This window comes from Tarenaya hassleriana, unplaced genomic scaffold, assembly GCF_000463585.1.
Source record: "Tarenaya hassleriana unplaced genomic scaffold, ASM46358v1 Cleome10, whole genome shotgun sequence".
In the NCBI taxonomy this organism is placed as follows: Eukaryota; Viridiplantae; Streptophyta; class Magnoliopsida; order Brassicales; family Cleomaceae; genus Tarenaya; species Tarenaya hassleriana.
In genome coordinates, this window is record NW_010960188.1 from 716,170 (window position 1) to 737,636 (window position 21,467).

Consider the following 21,467-nt stretch of genomic DNA (forward strand, 5'->3'; position numbering starts at 1 on the left):
CACTCTTTCACCCCAAAAAAACAAACAAACAAAACTCTGGCTTTGTTACAACTTAACAGAGAAGAAGGCAATGGAGATGCAAAAAAAAAAAAGCCTTTCATCTTTCAGGTAGTTTTTGCCTTTGGATTCCGTAGGAAAGTTTTTGTTTTTGTTTTTTGAGTGTAGTTTCGTTTGAAATGGCGGGTAAAGATCTTACCTCTTGTCCTTGTACGTAATGCTTCCGACAGGAGAGACCACGACGGCCGTTCCAGTGCAGAAAACCTCATCAGCATCTAGCAATTCATCCACTGTGACTCGTCGTTCCTCCACCTGCACAAGAAACAATCTTTTCCACATACTATGCAACCACAGGCCTAGCCCTCGTATAAAGTTTGACCCTTTGATGGCGTAACGGTACTTTGATCTTCTTGTCTTTAAACGAAAAAAGTTGGAAGAAGAACGATACCGTAAGCCCTAGGCTCCGAGCCAGATCGATAATGCTTTTACGAGTGATTCCAGGAAGGATGGTCCCTTTGATCTCAGGAGTACAGATCGCATTATCCTGGCAAAGAAAATGCACCCCCAGATAACGAAAATGCAAGATCTTAGCTAATAATTGTTAGGAATTTTGTAAAAGGACTAAGGCGAAACGTAAAAGACAAACATCTGGACTAGAGGGCGCTGCGTTATCAGATACCAGCAAATGATACTTTACCTTCACTATGAAAATATTGCAAGAGCAAACCTCCTCAATATATCTTTTGTGAACGCAATCGAGATATAAAACATCAGAATATCCTTTGGCCTTTGCATTTGAATGTGCCTTTAGAACCTAAATTACAAATACCCACCACTGTTAATGTTTGTACTCGAAAACTGAGAGCCGGAGTAAATTCATATAACAAGCCTGTCTGAAGAAAATGAACAAACTATACAACAAGTGAGGACTGTGCGTACTTACAGCAGCATAATTGCCGATGGTTTTGACACCCCCGGTACCACCAGGAGTGGCACGGTGAGATTCATGTTCCACAATCAAGTTGATCGGTGCCACGCCTTCCTGATATCATTTTAGAAAAGATGTTATCAATCAAAATAGTTGTTAAAGCCTCTGAATGGTATATCCAATGGCATAAAAGAACATAAGGCTTTGGATGAATGGAGTGGTATCTATATCATCATCTGGAAGGGAAAAACAATGGACAAAGCATCCAAATTATTGAACAATCCCAGAGGAAATTTTGAAACTTTTTTAGGCTAACCTTGAAATAATTCCCCACCGGCGAAACATAAACAAGGAAAGTGAATTCTGGAGCAGGGGCAAGACTAAGAACAGCTCCACTTCCCATTAGCAATGGCCGGATATACAAGGAACCTTTACCTGGAGGAGGAACCTGAAACAAGTAGAGCTCAAAGAGTCAAAAGCACAGAACTAAGATAATATTCCACATTTTCAACCTAACAAAAGTTGTGTAAATACCCAGCGTTTGTTTGCAAGTACGGTCATCTTCACAGCTTCGACAAACTGTTCAACCATTGGGGAAGGCATACACATCCTCTCAGCACCCATTATCATGCGGTTAGCATTCTCCTCCGGACGGAAGAGGAGAATGTTCCCGTCCTGTGTTCTGTAGGCTTTTAGCCCTTCAAACAATCCCTACAAAATTGCCCGCTAAGAAACATCATATTGAACAAGCTGGAGAGAGACCGTAACATCACATTGTCCCCAGAAAAAAGCAGCACATGACGCAGATACAGAAAGGACATCCTAAATTCTAACTAAGTGAACTAGTTCCGGACCTCCAGTCTTAGTCATAAAGAGGACTTGAACACAAACATTAATTTTTAAAAGCTACACATCTTGAGAAAAGATTCGGATAATTTACTCTCCCTCTAAATTACCCAAACCATGATATTCTCCACCACTGCAGCTGAAAGGTGACTTGGGTAACGCTTTTGGCACTTGAAGAATCTCTCCAGATGAAGAAACACTAGGACTTTGGGTTTATAGGTTACCCGTAAATGGACTTAAGTTGGACCAGATATTGGTTAGCAAAGGACAAGACTTGAGAAACCTACGTACCTGTCCATAATTGAGAACACATGCAGATGGGCTAAGCTCAATGTTCCCAAAACGCTGCAACTCACCCTTAGAGAAGATCCCGTCGGGGCCACATTTCATCACGAACATGTAATCTGTTGGTTTAAGGCCGAAACCGATGTTGTCCCATTCTATTTCCGGTAATTCAGCCATCTTGGTGCTATCGAAGCAACAGGAACAAGTTAACCTCTCACCAGAAGCAAACACCAATATCCAAACGTGTTTGATTTGATTGTGTTCCAACTAAACCCAGATATCCCAAAATGACTAAAACGAACCTGGTGGAGTTGTACAAAACGGGGTGGCATCGAATGCCATGCATGGCATTAGAAGAAGCGGAAGAAAGGGAATACCGTACCTGCACCCCAAAATGAGGGCGAAAATGTAAGAGAAGCCTAGGGAACGGTAACAGAAGAGAAGAAAGTTACCTTTAGAGAGAGAGAAGGGTGATGAAGAGATGACCGGAGACTCCGAGAAGTGGAGAGAGAGCGGAAGAGTGAAGGGCAAAGGAGGTAACTTTGGCTAATACCCTGCGAAACTGCGGTCCTCTCCATCTATATAAAGATGGTACAAGAAGAATGATGTATAGTTACTTGCAGAATAAACATGCACGTTGAGCATATAAGAAAAAAGAAAGGAAAGCAGAACATAATGCCAACACGTGAAGAATGCCAACAACCTAGAAGACCAAGTTGGTGTGGGGGAGAACTGTAAACTTTGAGTCACATCATTTCTCCAAGTCCTCACAAACTGTGATAATGATATGACAAAAAAAAAAAAAAAAAGTAGAGAAACCACAACATGAACAAAATAAGAAGGTACAACCAGTTCCACTGAAACGAACACAAGACCTGGAACGTTTGTCAAGTTGCACCGTCTCACAAGTCTTTTTGTTACATGAACTGAGACGATTCTTTAACATTTTTTATTCATCTGGTTCTGGCCTACAGTTTTCACATAGAAAAAGTCGATATCTTTTCTTTTCGATAGCTATTAATCCAACCTTGGATCACCCGAATCTCGGCTTCTCTCTGCTCCACCAACCATTGAGGGTCTTCAGGGGTCGAAGGCCGCAAATCCAAGTGATGCGCACCTGAAACACCATGACCAAAGTTTAAACCATGAAGGGTGATTTGTAGATCACTGTTTGTTTCATGAAGGGGATGCACAGAAAATGAAGTAACATCTGAGTGTTTATTACCTTCTTTTGTAACAAGAGCCACGATGGTCTCCGATATATTCTTGAGGATACTACATAATATAGGAGATCCAAAACATTTCATCATAATTACAGGCATAGTTCTTAAACACCAGCTTTCTGGAGAGTGTTTCGGGATTATGTTCAACTAATGTGATGAAGATCTTACCTCCCACCGCTCCAAGGATCTAATAGACCATTTGAGAAGATGATGTTACTTCCAAACATCTTCAAGATGGTCTCTATGCCCTTTTACAAATGAAAACTAAATGATTCAGACAAGTCATTGTGACTCCACTAAAGAATGTGGTTTTTAGGTTAGAGTAAACAAATGTGAGGTCATCAGTGGATAAAACAGAACTCTTGATGAACATGGAAGACAAATTGAGTTCATGAAAAACATTTTTTTACGCAGTTGGACTGTTCATTTATATCTATAGCAGCCTTACATGTCCACCAAACTCTGTTGTGATCCATCTAGGCCTTGGTATGACCCGAAACATGTCCCAGCATTCTTCTTTGTATGAAGAATAATTGAAATCATATGTTGGAAACATGCTATTCTCCTTGCTGCTAGACATGGGCATGACCATCTCAGTGCATGCCTGTTGCAGACCAGGTAAAAGGAATCAACAGAGTTCACCTGTCTCAAAATGATGATGTTTAGTCACAAACTTTCAGGAAACAATAGAGTTATTCGGACCTGAAAATCCCAACCGTCCAAACCATGGGGATCATCATCCAACTTGAAGCAACCAACATTTCCGGTATAGTTGTAGTACACACTTACTCCCGCAAATATGCGATCTAGGATACTAGTACCATCATGAGACTCATCAACCCTTCTGCAGACCTACACAAAGATATGAGTATGTTGAACAATGAAATGGCAGGAACTTCTAAGGATGTGGTGCCATGACAGCCAAACAGTGAAGAAAAAAAAAAAGATAGCAGAATGGAAGTAATTCCACATTTTACGTTTTGGAGCAGTGGTAGTAAATGAACATGAGAAAAATCCACTAACAACTATGAGGAGAATATCATTCGAGAATCGTAAAGCATTACTTCCCCAGATTCACCTCTCTAATGGGATGTCCAGGCATAGGCATCATGAAATTAGCAGGATATGGGTAGTCCACCATGGCCAAATAACTGTAAGCAGAACTCAACCAGTCTGCAAGATCATCAGTACTCTTCAACTCTCTGCAGAAGAACTACCAGCGATATGAAACCAGATAGAAACGGGCATCTAATGTATATGATCCCTGCTGATAACAAGCCCAATTGATAATTCCAAGTTTCTAGCTTACCGACAAAAGTGAAACGTTTTTGTAAGGCGCTGAAGGCCATTCTCTTTCTGACCCTCTTCAGTAATTGCATCCCATGACTCCTTAATGGTGTTGAAGCAGCTAGTGCTCTCACGCTGCAGAATTCACAGACAGGAATTAGAAAAGAAAAGACAAAACAAATGGAAGCTAAGTAATGACTGCTGATGACCAATCTGACATACCCTGAAATCATTTGATACAATGTCATAAAAAGTCTCGGGAGGCACAATATCTTCGAACTGAAGAATCGGGGCCGATGAAGCTAAGGCCCCTATTGCGATATGAGGATATTTGAGCCTCATCCATGCTGCTAACACTGTTGCATTAACACAACACAAGACATTCACTAGAGAATCTCAACAAAACACGTCTCAGCAATCACTGTTCCTCACCAAATGTCCATCTAATCTAAAGGAGAGACAAAACTCTATTATCCTTACTTCCTCCATATGATCCTCCAAACAACACAACAGGGCACGATTCCGCGGATAAGTTCCGCTTCAAATCAGTGATAAAGACGGCAAAATCCGCGAGAGCTTGCTCAGTTGTGAGATAGGATAATGTGCTAGCGTTCTTGTAGGCCTCTTCCCTTCCCCCGAAAGGCATCGATTCCCCATAATACCTATGCTGCAAATCCAATTCAAACCACAAGTCAATCGGTTACCCAAGGCAAAGTACTGCTGCAGATTTTCTCGGCAACCAAACAGGAATATCACACAAACGAAACCTCGGGGAAAACAAGCAAGGCACCAAACTTGGGAGCAATCTCCCACATGAACCCAGAATTTGTGGCGAACCACTCGATATCCCCTTCGTTGCCGCAGTAGAGGAAGATCGGGCCGAGCCGGGCCGGGCCGAGCCAGTGATCGAAGTTGATAAGGTACCGTTGTGAGAACGTCGGGAGATCGGCGAAGCTGAAGTGGTCGAGCCGTTGGGAGAAATACCTAGTCTCGTACTGGTACTCCGGTTGATCTCGCCGGAGCGGTTGGGTACTGGTTCGGTGCCAGACAGAGTACCGCGGAAAGCGCGGCGAGCCGTTAGATAGAGAAAAAAAGGACGACGTCGATGATTTCGACGGTGCCGATGAAGCGGTGAAGACGATGAGGGCTGCGAGCAGAAGCAGGTGAAGGCGGTCCGCCATCTCTGGATGGTTTCCTTTCCTGCACTTCTATCAGTTTTGTTTTTCTAGTGTTGGGACTTGGAAGAAGCAAGTTACCAGGATGCAAGACTCTAAATCATTCGGAGGGTTATTGTTCACGTCAAACCGCTTCAAAGGCCAACCAAAGGAAACAAAGCAAATGCATCACAAAGACAAAACTGAAGAAGTCGCAACAGTTTTCTGATTTGTTCGCAAGTTCGTAACGCAAACTTCTTCTGGAACATTCCAGAGGTACCATTTGGTATTACGAAACCAAAAAAAGACTGACTCAGAAGTCACTCAGAGTGAAAGGAAGAACATGCTTTTTCCTTTTATTGAGGACATGTTGAGAGACGGACTCGAAGGTTGTCTTGTCTGAAGGGGAGGAAGAGTTCAAGAAGCGAGGTTGATGGGTTGGGGGTGAAGGGCCTTCTGCACGATCTCAGCCTGCTCCTTGACATGGACGGAATAGAAGCCGGTGGCAGTGGCAGCTGACGGAAGACGGCCAACGTACTTGATGTCGTCCATGTTTCCTCTGCCAAGTGCTTTCATGGCCGTGCACAGACGGGGCGCGATATAGTAGTACGCTCCCATGTTCATTGGCTCCTCTTGACACCACACAATCTCCGCATCTGTTACCGAAACAAAAACAAAACAAAAAACAAAAGGAAATGCGGGTCGAGTTTCAAAATCCGTCTGTCATGGGGAGTCAGATTGTCGATGATGAGTTTAAAGGGTTGAGAGCAAATACTTGGATATCGCTTGAGTTCTCTTTGAATGAGATCGTAGGGGAAGGGGGAGAGCTGTTCTACCCTGCATATGGCTACGTCATTTGCACTCGTCTTCTTCCTCTCTTCATCAAGCTCGTAGTATACCTGAAAATTTTTGACTTTATGATCAGAAAAGGTTTCACCTTTATATTATTACAATGGCGTGATGAATCCGAAAAATCTGTTTTTTATTTTACCTTCCCAGAGCAGAGGACTAAACGTCTGATACCTTCCTCGAGGACAGAGTGGTCATTCTGGTCCTTTATTAGACGCTTAAATCGGGTTCCTTGCTTGTCAAACCCAACATGTCCTTGGACGTCATCGAATTCAGACAGGTTAGACACACATTGCTTGTGTCGGAGCAAGTTTTTGGGAGCCATTACAATAAGCGGCTTGCGGAACTCTCTATGTATCTGCAAATGTTTTCAGAGTGTGAGAAAAGGTAGAAACTTTCACAAATTGGGGGGAAAGGATTAGATCCATCAGATTAGTTTTACCTGCCGTCGCAAGACATGGAAATAGTTGGCAGGTGTTGTAATATTAACAACCTGCCAATTACATTCCTGAATCTGCTTGCGGAGGGTCGGGTCCATCTCAGGAATCACAAATGGATTGTCATCGCTCATCTGTGACAATGTTTTTACCAGTTGTAAGGAGGAAAAAAAGAGGAAAGACCCAATGTAAGGATTCGCCAAAATTTAAAGACATGCGTACATGTGAGATTATACCTGAAGGAAACGTTCTAATCTTCCACTAGAATGTTCAGGACCCTGCCCATCATATCCATGAGGAAGCAGAACCACAAGCCCAGTTTGACGAAGCCATTTGGCCTCCCCACTGCTAACGAACTGATCAAACATCACCTGAGCACCATTTGCAAAGTCCCCAAACTGAGCTTCCCATATTACCAGAGAATTAGGGTTTTCCATAGAGTAACCCAATTCAAATCCAAGGACACCAAATTCCGAAAGAGAGCTGCATACAAAGACACAATGACAATCGTGTAAGCAAGCAGAGGGAATGTCACCTAAAAAGATTCAAATAATGTACCTATTGCTGACGGTGAACATCTCCGGGTCTTGGTTCATGATAACGTGATCGAGAGGGCAATATTGTTCCCCTGTTTCCTGATCGTGAACCACTGAATGTCTATGACTGAAAGTCCCTCTTTCGACATCTTGACCACTCAGACGGACATGGTTGCCTTCCACTAACAGTGTAGCAAAAGCAAGAGCCTCTCCAAGTCCCCAGTCAATACCTTCACCAGTTTCGATCATTTGAGCCCGCTGTTCATAAACTCTTTTCACACCTCTGTGGGGCTTAAAATTGTCTGGGAACATGGTGATTGCTTGTCCCACATTCTTCAATATCTCTGGTTTGACACTGCAGAGCAAATAAATATTTTCACAAAAAAAAATTGACATACACGGAAGTAAAGGAGCCACCGAAAAAATTTGGATAAATGAAAATGCACGTACCCAGTGTTTCGGACCCTTGAAATCTGCTCGGGTGATTTGAATCCAGTCCAGTGACTTGAAAGCCAGTCCCGTTTTTGTGGAACGTAGTCTTTACTAGCTAGAAATTCTTCATTGAGAATAGAATTTACCTTTTTGTGTATCTTATCAATATCTTCTTGTGTGACCTGTCCTGATTCGAGAAGCTTGTTCTGATAGATTTGAAGTGCTGAAGGATGACTCCGGATCACCTATCAAACCCAATTAACATCCACAAAAAAGATCAAAGCCAATATCCAAAAGTGGTTGGAAGAGGATTGAAAACTGAAGGAAGATATTGCACCTTCTCGATAGAAATATATGAGAAGGAAAGCGGCAAAGATGATAAAGAGAACTTGAAAAAAATTGCATAGGAAACAGCAAATTGAGCAAAAAGTTATACTTTCAAAAGAGATGGATAAACAACAGAAGATCAGACCTGATACATCTTAGGTTGTGTGAATGATGGTTCATCTATCTCATTGTGCCCAAAGCGGCGGTAACAAACTAAATCAACCACCACATCGGAATGGAAAGTCTGACGCCATTCAGCCGCAAGCTCGCAAGCATGCACCACTGCCTCCATGTCATCCGCATTAACGTGGAAAATTGGTGCACTTAAAGCCTTTGCAACATCAGTACAATATTGTGAAGACCTCCCAGACCTGGGATCAGTTGTGAAGGCCACTTGGTTATTGACTACAATGTGTATCGTCCCACCGGTAGTGTAATTAGGAAGTGCACTAAGATGTAGAGTCTCGTACACCACTCCTTGCCCGGCAAAGCTACCATCCCCATGAATCAAAACACCCATGTTCTTAATTCTATCCTCGTCTTTGGAGTAATACTGTTTCCCTCGGGTTTTACCCATAACAACAGGATCTACTGCTTCCAAGTGACTGGGGTTTGCAACCAAGGATAAGTGAAGTCTCTTTCCTCCTCTTGTTGGGCGATCATAAGATGTACCCAAGTGATATTTAACATCACCTGTTCCTGTGTAGAGTCCAACTTCATCGACGGGCTTGGTGCCACCACTAAACTCGCTGAATATTTGACGAAGAGGTTTTCTGACAACATTACCCAAAACGTTCAGTCTACCTCTGTGGGGCATCCCAATAACTATGCTCTCTACCCCGAGATCTGCAGCCCTATCAAACATCTCTTTCATACCTGGAATCAATGACTCAGCACCTTCAAGACCAAATCTTTTAGCCGTTGTCCACTTAGTAGCCAAGAAATTCTCAAACTGTGAACTCCAGGCAAGACGATCAAGAATAACCTGTCGACGCTCCTTATTGTACTGTTGAGGTGTCGGGGTTTCGATCTTGTCTCTCAACCAGTTACATTTTTCCCTGTCAGCAATGTGCATGTACTCATACCCTATAGTCCCACAGTAAGCCTGCTCAAGCCGAGACAATATAGCTCTCAAGGTTCGAACCGGACGGTTCTCAGACAGAAACCCCGACATCCTCCATACACCCAAAAAGAATTCCCTGTCAAGATCAGCCTCTGAAAAACCATATAGAGCCGGGTCAAGGTCCTCTGGGATTTCTCTCTCTTCTAGAGCCAATGGATCCAGCTTAGCTTTCATGTGGCCGTTAACTTGGTAAGCCCTAACAAGCAACAACAATCGCATACTCTCTTGAATCGTTTGACCTGAAATTCCGGGCGATGTGGCAGCCTGCCCAACAAAATTCCTGAAGAAGTTGTCCCAGGACTCATCGACACTGTTCGGGTCAGCCTCCCAAGCCCTTTGTAGCTCCTCCAGATACACACTGCTTGTCCCATCTAAGAAGCTATCGGTTAGCCTAGAGAGAGGCACCGGACGTGGAACAGGCGCTGACTGTGCCTTGGATTTGAATAACGTGGTCTGAAAATATCTGCTTTGAGAAGGCAGCACCCTTGTCCTTGCCGCATAAGATCCACCCTGAGACAGAGTCCTTCTGATGGCAAGCTTAGCCACAGAGGATCCAGCTCTAAACCAAGCCATACCTAGTGTTCTTTGTTCAACGATCGTCACAGAAATTCAAACACCTCTTGTAAGCAAGCATCAACTGTTTCTTTCAACCTGAAAATGATGCCCTAAACCCTATTAAGATTCAAGATTTTAATTTGAACAAGCAAACAGCCACAGATATGGTTGCAACTTCTCAAATAACCTAAAACCCAGGATTCTCTGGAAATTTCAGGCGAGCCAAAAACAAAACAAGCGCAGGAAAAAAACGCTCCATTTCCTCACAGTTTCTCAATTTGAATCGTTACCGACCTATTTAGATCACGAATGAATGCGGAGATCTACGCCGCAGAACTAGAAACCCTAGTTTACCAAAAATCATTGGATCATGCATCAAAATGAAAATCAATCATAAAACTAACTTGTGTAGAATCCAAAATTTTCAATTTCGAACCTCGCCATCTGAAAAATCAAAATACAAACAAAGGCAATACACAAAAAGAGACAGAAGAAAATCAAGATCAATAAGGAAAACACAGAGCAGAGGAGTCAAAGAGGAACCTGGATCAAAGACGAGACTCGGCAAGTGGCCACCCGCGTGAGAAATGGGAATGAGGGAAGGAACAAGGTAGTGCAGCGACTAAATAGCAGCGTTTGGTTATCGACATAATTTTATACCTCGTACGAATAAGGTAATGTCCAAACAAGAGCTAATTTATTACCATTACCGGAGATTCTTATTTCTTAAATCCCAAAAAATATCATAATTATATATTATTAATTGGGCATTTTCAGATATTATTAAATTAAATTCACTCAAACCAAACAAAATAAATATCCGAAAACTTCGAATTTACTAAGTAGATGTAATTATATCTTCAAATAATAATTTGGAACACTTTTTTTATATTTTGGTAATTTTTTTTTTAAAAAAAAAGTTAATGTATTTAAGCAACATTTAAACATGTTTTAATTATGTATTTTTATAATATTTCTTTTCCTAACGTTTAGGTGCAAAGTTGACTCGTTTGCTGCGAATGCGAATACGTACGCATCTCTGGTTCCTAAGTTTATAATGCTTATGCTCCTCGTATAATATAAACAATTCACCACACGTTTATTTAATTATCCCCATAACCACAAGCCATAATTATACAATACACACACACACACACACACACAAATACATTGGATTTAAAACAAATGAACCGTATAAATTTCTCGTATATCTTGTATCACATGTGCATATATATATAGATATATACGTATAAATAAGAACATGTAAATGCATGTGTAGATGGAGTTCAAGCGTGGCACTCGGGCGGAGGAACCGGGTAACGCGACCTGTCCGTACAATAGTCATAGATCATATGGTTAAGTCGGACCCAACGGTAACGTCTGGCTTCGACGGGGTTTAGGGTTTGGTAACCGTAACTTTCCCACCCGTTCTTGGGGCTGGAAGGGCAGTTTAACGGTCCTGGAACGGGACAACCTTCGATGTCGAAATCCTTGTAATAAGCGTAGAACGGAGCTTTTCTCCAATCAATCTTCTCCAACCCACCACGTGTCGCCCAGTCATCGGCCTCCCATAACGTTGAGTAGACCCCCATCGGTTGGGACGTAGGGTACGGGATGTTTCTCGCCTCGTTGTTCTTGTATTCTCTTATCGGCCACGTAGAATCTGCCATAAACCCACGTGACCAAAATACGTTTTAGAACTCTAAATATAGTTTTTAAACCGTAAAAATTATATATCATAATATTCTTAATTATATTCGAGGATACATTATATTTAGATGAGAGATAACTTACACATTATGCTTGTGGGTCCATAAGATGGTGTAGGTGTGGAAATCGGCGGCTGGATCGAACCAGAGGTTTAACCCTTTGCTCTCTATCCCCTTTGCCATGGGCATAGATGTTGGTCTGAACAGTGTACGGATGGCCACTTCGGTTCCCGAGAAACTCGAAGTCTAGCTCGTCCCTCACCATGTCCGTATCCGAGTTCATCTGAAGTATACGTAAATTCAACAGGGGTTTCTCAGGAAAAAAAACTCAGGGGGGCGAAAGAGGAGATTATAGAAAGTAAAGGGGGCAAAAGAAAATGAGAATACGTAGAAGGCGGTGACGGTGCCGGCCGAGTCTCCGGGGATGAGTTTGATCTTCATGCTCACTCGTCCGAAGAGGTACTTGCTTTTGGAGGCAAACCCACATCCTGAAATACAACATATATTCTATGAAACTATAAAACCTTATTTACAAAGTAGCCCCACAACTTTTAGAAACGTTCAAAATCAACCCTGAAAGATTGAGAAGTATCATAGTACCTGAATTCTGGTCAAGAACGAGCTGGATAGCCCTCCCGCCGTCGATTTGCCGAATGTGGGAATCAGACCACGTGACTTTGAAATCCTCGAGGAAAGTCGCGGGCCGGGCAGAAATTCGAACAAACAAAGTAGAGAGGGTGATAAAGCAAAGGAGATAAGTTATTGGGGTCGAAGGGAAATAACTTTCGGCCATGGCACTCTCTCTCTGGTTGTGAATAAAGAAAGCTAAGAATCAGAAAACAAATAAAAGAAATATTTTGACTTGTGGGTATATGAAGCTTAGCAAGGGTTGTATTTATATACATTTTTCAGTGTAGGATAGAAACTATAAATTAAAGATGACGTGGACCGAAGCATCCCAATGGAATTGAGCCATTGTTTAGCTTTCCGCACAGCTAATAGCAAGCGGTCCATTGGCCCTACCTATTTATTTCAAATGATATGTACATTTTCCCTTAAATAGTGTTTACAAGAAAATATATATTTCACTTGTGCTTTTATAGTAATATTACTTTCTTAAATGTCCAATAACCAATAAAAAGGTTGGTCCATTTCATTCCAAGGAAATATAGATTCCGAAGTTTGATATTATCGGTACTGGGATTTCATAATTTAAACTACGGATGGATGTATAATTTTTTACTAAAAACTGTTTTTTTTTTTCAAATAATGAAAATTAAGGTGAGGAAATCTGGAAGGCCGCATATATATTATTGTTGCATGCTCAATTCAATACCCACCAATGAGTGGGTTTGGCGGTTAGGGCTAACCGGGCCCCGGTCCATCAACTGGGCCCAACCATTTGTTTTTTTTTTATTAAAATTAAATATAACAATCTCATTTTTTCCCATCATATTTTTATAAGTTTCTCAATTTGCAGATAATGCTAATCGTTCTTTACAACGTTCTATTCTTTTCGTATGTTTTTATTTTAATTTTTACGGGGTGTTACGCTACATGTAAAAAGGTCCGGAAGATATGCATCCTTACCTCATTTATAATGTTTTTTTTTATCGAATATGTATATTAGTATGGTTTCATATAATAATATAACAAAAATCAGTAACGTGCTACTGTGCAAATTAGGATTGTTTATTAAAACTATTTAAATTTCATCGTAAATAAAAATTTTGAAGACAATAAATCCATATAATTCATCATTAATACGAAAACATCATGTCGAAACAATATAATAATTTCGACCAGCGTCCGACCCGGCGTAAGAATTTGGTTATTACTTATATGGTCGTATATATTTGGTATTTATATATTCTCAATATAAATGTTTGATTATAGAATGGATCGCATGAAGATTATTTGTCACAAAATATACCAAAATAAAAGAAATTAATAATTGGCGGGGGAAAGATGACCATTCGGTGTTCGACACGTGGATATCACCTCCTCCGGATGTTTGGAAACTGAATTCGGATGGGAGTGTGAGAGGAAACCCGACCTCTGCTGCGTGCGGAGGCCTACTTAGGGATCATTGGGGGAATTGGTCTATTGGTTTCGCCTCAAACCTTGGGATATGCTCAGTCTTTAGAGCAGAGGCCTGGTGGGTTTTGATCGGCTTGCGGCTAGCATAGCAAAGTGGGTTTCGAAAAGTTCTGGTGGAAATTGATAACAAATCTTTGGTGGATGTAATCAATAATCAAAAGGATACTCACACGGTAGATGGGAACATCCTCAAAGCAATTCACACTCTATTAGCCAAAGAATGGGAGGTTTCAATCTATCATATTTATCGGGAAGCTAACTCGTGCGCAGATTTTTTGGCATCTACAAGTCACACTCTTCCATTAGGAACATCTGTTTTTATTGCTGCTCCTTCCCCACTCTAAGCTTTTGATTGCTGACAGACTTGAGGTGACTACAGCTCGAAGCGTTTTGATGTATTGATCTACTCCTATTTATAAAAAAAAAAAGACAAATAAAGAAATGACGAACGTACTCGTGGGATCTAAATCCAAATTTGATTCTACAAAACGTAATCGTGACACACACGTGTATTATATATATATATATAATTACTTTTATGGTTATGTATACCAAATTAAATCACATAACATATTGCGTATAGAAAGGTTATAGTATTTTTCATCGTATTAAAAAAAAATTGCCTTTATAAAGAAAATAAAAATAATTGCGAGATAGGGAGATACATTCTTAAAAGGTGTAATGTCACTTTCAATGAGGGGGAAGATGACAGTTTTGGCGCAGATAATTTATAATGTAATGTAATGTGTCCTTTGATGTCTCCCCCCAGGCCCCATAACAAAATGGTTCAACGTTTATATTACACTATAGAATACGGTTCCCAAATTCGTATATTCTTTAAACAATAAAAAAATAAAAAATGATTTTGGACAAAGCCACGTGGGACTATGGTACGTGTGGGCAACGAGCCCATTACGAATATTAGGCCCATAGAAATGTGATGTCAAGCTAATCCCATTTAATTATATTTGTTGTCTTCTTAAATCTTTCATTACTGGTTTGTCCCAACGCGACGCTATATATATAAATATTTCAAATCTAAATTTTTTTAAAAAAATTATTTGTTTAATATATTAGATATCATATACAATGCAGTTTGGTTAAGATATAAACGAGAATATTAATATTCGTGGGGCGTGCTTGAAATGTGAAATGATCAAAAAGTCTTAAAGAGATTCAAACAATGAACAAACTCAATCCATCCAAAATACCAAAACCACCCATTATCACAGAAACAAACCAGAAATGGTCTCTCTAGTTGCAGATTTGTTGCTCTGCTTTGTGGTTCATATTACAAAAACTTGCAAGCAAATTCTCAGTTCACTCTCTAAAACCACTCACATGTCTGAATCTGGTTCAACCCAGATCCTGAGATTTCTCTTATAGATGTATATATATATAGTAACCTCCATAGCTCTAGACTCAATGTTGAGTCCATTGTATCTGCTTGATATCTATACCTTCTTTCACCATTTCATAGAGTGGGCTCAAATCCCTCAACTTCCCTACTTGCTTCACTGTCAGCTCCACCGCCCTATCGATCTCAGCCTCAGTAGTAAACCTTCCGATTCCAAACCTTATAGAAGTGTGAGCCATGTCCTCGTCCACACCCAACGCCCTTAACACGTAGGAAGGCTCCAAACTCGCACTAGTGCAAGCACTTCCACTAGATACTGCAACTTCCTTCAAACCCATCAACAGGCTCTCCCCTTCCACATAGGCGAATGACAAGTTCAGATTGCCCGCATAACGATTCTCCATCGAACCGTTCACCACAACCTCATCGAGCTTCTGCCTAATTCCGTTAAGCAGCCTCTCCTGCAAAGCCCTAACCCTCCTATCGTCATACTCCATCTCTTTCATCGCCACTTCACACGCAGCACCAAACCCAACAACCAGAGGTGTAGGAACTGTTCCACTACGAATTCCCCTCTCTTGTCCTCCACCATTCATCTGGGGCTCAACCCGGATTCTTGGTCGCCTTCTCATATACAGAGCACCAATCCCCTTTGGCCCATAGATCTTGTGCCCACTCAAGGACATCAAACTAACATTCCACTTATCTACGTTAACGGGTATCTTCCCAATTGCCTGAGCAGCGTCCGTGTGGAACGGAACGTTGTGTTCTTTACATATTTTTCCTATCTCCTCCATCGGTTGGATCACACCAATTTCATTATTAACAGCCATAATGGAAACTAGCCCGGTATCAGGTCGAATAGCTTCTCTCAACTTGTCCAAATCGATCAGTCCATCGCTTTTCACAGGCAAGTAAGTTACCTCGAATCCTTCCTGCTGCAGATGCCTGCAAGAATCCAGGACGCACTTGTGTTCCGTCTGAGTGGTTATGACATGTTTCTTCTTGTCCCTGTAGAAGTGCATCACCCCCTTCACCGATATATTGTTCGATTCCGTCGCGCCGGAGGTGAAGATGATCTCTTTCGGCGACGCGCCGATCAGAGCAGCGACCTGGCCACGCGCCGCCTCCACCGCGTTCTCCGATTCCCAGCCGTAGAGATGGGTCCGCGAGTGAGGGTTCCCGTAGAGAGAGAGGAAATACGGAAGCATTGCATCCAAAACCCTAGGATCGACCGGAGACGTCGCCTGCATATCCAGGTAAAGAGGCCTTCCACGGATTCGAACTCCTTTCATCACAATCGCCGAATCGTCGTCATAGGCATCCGGCGCCTTCTCGGTGGCTGCCGCAGTGGAGAGAGAGCGGAGGGGAGCCGCGGTGGAGGTCGAAGTGATTAGGGTTCGACGGAGGCTTGAGAAGAGGAGCTTCGTCGCCATGGTTTCCAAGTTTTGGTTCCTTCAATAGATTATCTCCTCGATAGCTAGGTGTAAGAAAAGAAGCGAATGGGTTGGGCCTATGAATAAGAATGGGCCTAAAAATACTGCAAAAGTAATATTTTAATATAAAAAATGTTATAATACTATATTACATCACCCGCACAAAACGGAACTTTTACCAAATTAGATATTTTACATTTCGAAATTTGCTTCTAAAATGTAATTTTTTGCTATAAATATAAAGCCCAAAAGCAGAGTAAGCCCAAACCCAACTACCATTCTAAACATTCTACAAGCCCAAAACAAAAGAGGACAGCGTAAAACGCTGCCGTTTTATTTAACAGGAGACGGCTTCTTCTCCTTCAGCAACTCGACCACTCTCCTCATGGTGGGCCTGTTGATTGGAAACGACGACGTACAGAGAAGAGCGACGTCCACAACTTTCTCAATCTCTTTGTAATCACTCGCAGAAGGCTTCAGCCTCGAGTCGACGAGTTTGCTTACGTCACCGAAATGCCCCGACGAGTCGCAACTCGTTTCGACGGGTGAGGAAGATGACGAGTAAGACAACGCAGCTTCCATTGCAAACTTGACAATGTCCTTATTCTCCCCAAACGAAGGATCATTCGGTCTTTTTCCCGTTACCAACTCGAGCAATACCACCCCGAAACTGTATACATTGCTCTTCTCGTTCACCTTCAAAGTATACGCGTATTCTACAAAGATACGGTCTCGTTAATTTCAATATAGATACACGAGAAAACCGGAAATTAAACCGAAGGGGATTAGTAATCGAACCGGGGGCAATGTAGCCGTACGAACCGGCTATGTTGGACTGGGACGTGGTAGCATTGCTCTTGGTTTTTGCCTCTAACGGTTTGGCCAATCCGAAATCAGCGACACGTGGCATCATCTCGCTGTCGAGTAATATATTGTTGCTTTTCACGTCGCGGTGTACAATCGCCGGCATGCAGTCGTGGTGTAGATAAGCGAGTCCCTGAGCGGCACCCACGGCGATCGAAAACCGTGTCGTCCAGTCGGGGAGTGAAACGGCACGGCGTCCTTTCTCCGAGTGAAGAACGTCACCCAAGCTGCCGTTCTCCATGAACTCGTACACGAGGATACGGAACTCCTCGCCGCTACAGCACATGAGGAGCTTCACGATGTTGCCGTGCCTGACCCGACCCAGTGTCTCGATCTCAGTTCTGAAAACGGACTCGGACTCGGGTTTCCGACCAGGTTCTCCCCATAGCTTCTTCACCGCCAGGGTTTGACCTGATTCCAGGACCACTCTGTAAACCAGACCCGACCCGCCTGACCCGATTATGTTCTCTTCGGTTAAATGTGGGAATATGTCTTGCTCGGTGAACCCAACTCGCTGAAAGGTGGTTACTTTGAACGCGCGATTGGGTTTTCTATGGAACAAAGGACTGATTTTGAGGAACAACCAAGCCAAAGAACCGGTGACGATCACAACGCAGATAGCTGCAATGGCGATAATGTATGGAGTTTCGGGTTTGGATCGGCAACGAGGAATCGGATACAGATCCGGCCCACAGAGATTCGGGTTTCCCATAAAACTCGAGATGAAGATCTCTTGCTGAAATCCAGTAGGGATTCTACCGTGCAATCTGTTGTTGGAGACGTTGAACCGGTTCAGCCTCAGTTTCGAGAGCTCCGCCGGAATCTCGCCGGAGATTTCGTTATTCGAGAGATCGAGATAGGTCAGCACAGGCAAGTCACCGAGTTGCGGCGGAATCATGCCGCGGAAGCGGTTATTCGAGAGGTTCAACTCAGTCAACTGAGTCCACGAACTCACGGAACTCGGAATCTCGCCGTCGAGCAGGTTCTCCTGCATGTTCACTCTCTCTAGCTTCTTCAGCTCCGTGATACAAGGTGGGAGAATGCCGGAGAAACGGTTGCGGCTGAGATCGATTCGAATGAGGTCCCGGAGATCACACATTTTGGCCGGGATCGGACCGGAAAATTTGTTGCCGGAGAGGTCCAGCTGCGAGAGGTGGCGAGCACTGGACATCGATGGAGGCACTGTACCTTCGAATCGATTGTCAGATAGCTCAAGACGAAACAGAGGAAGTTCCCAAAACTTGGCAGGGATTTCGCCGGAGAGATTATTGTTATCCATCCGAACGTAATAAAGCGATGGACAATCGCCGTAAGATTCCGGTAACTTTCCGGTGAAGTGATTGTTGAAAATGATAACACGCCGAAGCTTTTTCCTGTAACAGAGGAACGGAGGCAATTCTCCGGTGAAATTGTTCGTCGATACATCGATTTCTTCCAAATCGGAGAATCTGCCAAGACTTGTCGGTAAAGTACCGGTGAAACTGTTGTTAAAGATCTTGAATTGAACCAGATTAGGGTTAAAAGCTAAGACTTCTGGTATTTCTCCGGTGAAGAAATTGTCGTTGAGATTGAAAGAGGAGAGTTGCAAGGCCGCGATCCTCTCCGGCAATTTCCCGGTGAGATTATTCTCCGACACGTCGAAGTTCCTCAGAACTGTTAAATTCCCGATACTTTCCGGTAACTCTCCGGACAGTTGATTCTCAAATAGCTCGATCTGATATATAGAACTCAGCCTTCCGATGCTATCGGGAATTTTGCCGGAGAGATCATTCGTGGCCAAATCGAGATTCGTGAGCGAAACCAGATTCCCGATCCATTCCGGAATTTCTCCGACCAGTCTCGACTTAGTGAACCGAAGATACGTAAGCTTGGTCAGGTTCCCGATCCTCGACGGAATCGGACCAGGACTGAAGGGGATGAAAGAGAGTTCAAGCCGAGTCAACTCGGACAGATTCCCCAGAAATGCAGGGATAGTGCCACTCAGCGTGTTCCCGTTAAGGTTGAGAACTCGAAGCGCCGGAAACCGTCCGTAGCTCTCCGGAATCTCGCCGGAAAACTCGTTGGACTCCAACTCAAGAACACGTAAGCGGCGAAAATTCGGCGAAAACTCCGGCAACTTCCCAGAGAAAGAGTTCGCATTGAGAATCAGGACGTGGAGGTGGGAGCAGAGGGAGAGAGACTCAGACACAAACGTGCCACTGAGATAGTTGTCGGTGAGGGTGAGATTCCTGAGCGTCCGAATCCGGCAGAAACCGTACGGGAACTCGCCGGAAAGACCGAACCCGGAAAGATCAATCTTGGTGACCGAACCGTTTGCCTGGCCGCAAGAAATCCCAGTCCAGTTACACGGGCTGCTGCCCTGTTCTCCGGCGAGGACCCAGTCGCTTAGCTTCCCATCCGGGTCATGGAGGCGGGTCATTTTAATCCGGATCAAGATTTCAGCATCTCCATTGGAGAAAACCCGAAGAAAACACAGAGAAACAAGAGAGACGAATAGGAGGAAGAAACAAGGACTGTTCATCGTCTTCCACCGAAGAAAACAGTGGAGAACTGAGAGAGAGAGAGAGAGAGCATGAACTGTGAATGGGGATTTTAGAGAAAAGGCATGGCTATTGTGAGAGAGATGAAAAGAGTAACGTAAAGGGCGAGTGAGGAAACGTGCATGGGGAAGGTGACAAGAAATCAAGGAGAATGAAAAGAAAAAAAAAAAGATTCGGAGAATTTAAAGAAGAATTATGTCGTGATTCGGTCTGGTTGGGGCAATCACAAGTTCGGTCACATGGGAAGTAGGGCTTTTGTTTGGCCCCTTTTTTATTGAAGGATATCGACAACGTAACAGTACATACGTTAAAGAAGAAGTCTTAACGTTGCATTTGCTTTCTCCAACCTTTTCCCTGTGTTTAGATTTACGACCTACAGCATTAACAAAATATTGAAATTCGGCCACCAAAAAAAGGATCTTTTTTTTTTGTCGTACCGCCATACGTCTTTCTGTTAAGGGTATTCTTTATTAAATGAAAAAGCTAACCTATAACCTATAAATTTGATTGTTGAGTGAATAATTGGGGATGTTGATTAAGGAAATATAACGGCATTCAAATGTCAAAAGGACGGGAGAGAGAGCAAGCAAAGCGTAATTTGATGCTTTTGGGGAGATGAGATCGTGGGTTCCGTTTTGAGCTGTGTGTATATATATATATATATATATATAAATAAATTTTTTTGGTATATATATATATATATCATTTTCTCCGGACAAAGTACATAATTCATTTAAAAGTTGGAATAAGTTTGTTGGGAAGCGATGAAATTAGATTGCAGTTACTGGGCATTAACACATTTGGGAAGGAACTCATTTCGCTTTGGAATAAGCAAACGCAGGAAAATTCGAAGTCGACGTGAAGACTACTCTATCTGTTCAATGTATCCATATTTTTATTTTTATTACCACTTCAACGACTATTTATCTTCTTATTTTATTGCCACCCTTGCGTTTTTAACCCGTAATTATATGTATATATATCCCAAATAAATATTATGATATAAAAACATTTATAGTAGATAAAATTATTATAATTAATAATTGGATATCTGGCGGTTATAAAAAAATGTTGTGGTTAGTGGTTTCTAGTTATAGTTACATTTATTGGGAAATGGATAATTATAAGTTTAGATTGTTTAACTGCCCAATGCCTCTGTCTATGCTCAAAATGTATATTTTTTATTCTCTCTCAAAATGTGCATTATATTGTATTGTATTATATTATATAAGCCCAAATATTATTTTTATCTTAACTATGATTTTATAATAATGGAGTCCCAAAGTAATGCAATTTAATTATATTTCCGTAAACTTTTAAGGAAAAAAATTATATTACCGTAAATGATGAATGGCCTTCTTGAGATATCTAAAAACATCAGTAAAAAAAATTGATCATGGCTTCCCCTCCTTGTCGTCGCTCGTCGGTCCATGCATGCATACTCCATCCATAGTGGTCGGGGGTATTTTCGTCAATTTGTTC

General features: G+C 42.3%; 6 protein-coding genes across 7 annotated transcripts in view; all 6 read right to left on the bottom strand.

The window, feature by feature from the left end:
* Positions 1-3,173, bottom strand: part of LOC104798381 (branched-chain-amino-acid aminotransferase 3, chloroplastic-like) — a 3,528-nt gene extending 355 nt beyond the window's left edge. Inside the window, exons 1-10 of one of the 2 annotated variants that reach the window (XM_010520445.1) lie at positions 3,084-3,173; positions 2,509-2,634; positions 2,359-2,438; positions 2,063-2,240; positions 1,460-1,636; positions 1,242-1,373; positions 941-1,039; positions 695-811; positions 446-541; positions 197-309 (exon numbers count right to left, since the gene is read on the bottom strand). In XM_010520445.1, the coding sequence (XP_010518747.1) occupies positions 197-309; positions 446-541; positions 695-811; positions 941-1,039; positions 1,242-1,373; positions 1,460-1,636; positions 2,063-2,240; positions 2,359-2,438; positions 2,509-2,634 (1,118 nt within the window). In that variant the 5' untranslated portion in view covers positions 3,084-3,173. Of the gene's footprint in view, positions 1-196; positions 310-445; positions 542-694; positions 812-940; positions 1,040-1,241; positions 1,374-1,459; positions 1,637-2,062; positions 2,241-2,358; positions 2,439-2,508; positions 2,635-2,759; positions 2,837-3,083 lie in introns of those variants that run through there. The other variant, XM_010520453.1, reaches the window with a different exon arrangement.
* LOC104798373 (lysosomal Pro-X carboxypeptidase) lies at positions 2,866-5,839 on the bottom strand. Its single transcript, XM_010520432.1, has 10 exons — positions 5,334-5,839; positions 5,047-5,233; positions 4,789-4,922; positions 4,589-4,701; positions 4,358-4,481; positions 3,982-4,131; positions 3,728-3,883; positions 3,448-3,527; positions 3,282-3,331; positions 2,866-3,173 (listed from the first exon to the last, which is right to left on the bottom strand). The coding sequence occupies exons 1-10, from the start codon at positions 5,745-5,747 to the stop codon at positions 3,034-3,036; spliced, it is 1,548 nt and encodes a 515-aa protein (XP_010518734.1). The 5' UTR covers positions 5,748-5,839; the 3' UTR covers positions 2,866-3,033.
* Positions 5,840-5,924: 85 nt separating this feature from the next.
* On the bottom strand, positions 5,925-10,617 carry LOC104798368 (2-oxoglutarate dehydrogenase, mitochondrial). The gene is made up of 9 exons (XM_010520421.2): positions 10,523-10,617; positions 8,447-10,075; positions 7,993-8,219; positions 7,565-7,897; positions 7,243-7,489; positions 7,012-7,140; positions 6,712-6,927; positions 6,496-6,619; positions 5,925-6,376 (listed from the first exon to the last, which is right to left on the bottom strand). The coding sequence occupies exons 2-9, from the start codon at positions 9,995-9,997 to the stop codon at positions 6,138-6,140; spliced, it is 3,066 nt and encodes a 1,021-aa protein (XP_010518723.1). The 5' UTR covers positions 9,998-10,075; positions 10,523-10,617; the 3' UTR covers positions 5,925-6,137.
* Positions 10,618-11,074: 457 nt separating this feature from the next.
* LOC104798393 (probable xyloglucan endotransglucosylase/hydrolase protein 6) lies at positions 11,075-12,532 on the bottom strand. The gene is given in 6 exon segments (XM_010520465.2): positions 11,075-11,632; positions 11,634-11,642; positions 11,774-11,841; positions 11,843-11,971; positions 12,076-12,176; positions 12,289-12,532. Coding segments are annotated over 6 exon segments (867 nt in total). The 5' UTR covers positions 12,482-12,532; the 3' UTR covers positions 11,075-11,265.
* Positions 12,533-14,970: 2,438 nt separating this feature from the next.
* LOC104798404 (cysteine desulfurase, mitochondrial) lies at positions 14,971-16,615 on the bottom strand. Its single transcript, XM_010520476.2, has one exon. The coding sequence runs from the start codon at positions 16,579-16,581 to the stop codon at positions 15,211-15,213; it is 1,371 nt and encodes a 456-aa protein (XP_010518778.1). The 5' UTR covers positions 16,582-16,615; the 3' UTR covers positions 14,971-15,210.
* An 86-nt stretch (positions 16,616-16,701) lies between these two features.
* Positions 16,702-20,299, bottom strand: LOC104798413 (LRR receptor-like serine/threonine-protein kinase HSL2). Its single transcript, XM_010520487.1, has 2 exons — positions 17,380-20,299; positions 16,702-17,297 (listed from the first exon to the last, which is right to left on the bottom strand). The coding sequence occupies exons 1-2, from the start codon at positions 19,964-19,966 to the stop codon at positions 16,915-16,917; spliced, it is 2,970 nt and encodes a 989-aa protein (XP_010518789.1). The 5' UTR covers positions 19,967-20,299; the 3' UTR covers positions 16,702-16,914.
* Between the last annotated feature and the right edge of the window lie 1,168 nt (positions 20,300-21,467).

Bases quoted from the DNA above. Each gene is read 5' to 3' on its own strand.
- LOC104798373 (XM_010520432.1), bottom strand. From the start codon at position 5,747: ATGGCGGACCGCCTTCACCTGCTTCTGCTCGCAGCCCTCATCGTCTTC. The intron at 4,923-5,046 runs GTAAGGATAATA...TTAATGCAACAG, and splicing joins TGGAGGATCATATGGAGGAA to TGTTAGCAGCATGGATGAGG. The intron at 4,482-4,588 runs GTAAGCTAGAAA...GTTCTTCTGCAG, and splicing joins AAAACGTTTCACTTTTGTCG to AGAGTTGAAGAGTACTGATG.
- LOC104798404 (XM_010520476.2), bottom strand. From the start codon at position 16,581: ATGGCGACGAAGCTCCTCTTCTCAAGCCTCCGTCGAACCCTAATCACT.
- LOC104798413 (XM_010520487.1), bottom strand. From the start codon at position 19,966: ATGAACAGTCCTTGTTTCTTCCTCCTATTCGTCTCTCTTGTTTCTCTG. The intron at 17,298-17,379 runs GTTCGATTACTA...GTATCTTTGTAG, and splicing joins GTACGGCTACATTGCCCCCG to AATACGCGTATACTTTGAAG.
- LOC104798368 (XM_010520421.2), bottom strand. From the start codon at position 9,997: ATGGCTTGGTTTAGAGCTGGATCCTCTGTGGCTAAGCTTGCCATCAGA. The intron at 8,220-8,446 runs GTCTGATCTTCT...TGGGTTTGATAG, and splicing joins CACAACCTAAGATGTATCAG to GTGATCCGGAGTCATCCTTC. The intron at 7,490-7,564 runs GTACATTATTTG...CTTTGTATGCAG, and splicing joins ATGTTCACCGTCAGCAATAG to CTCTCTTTCGGAATTTGGTG.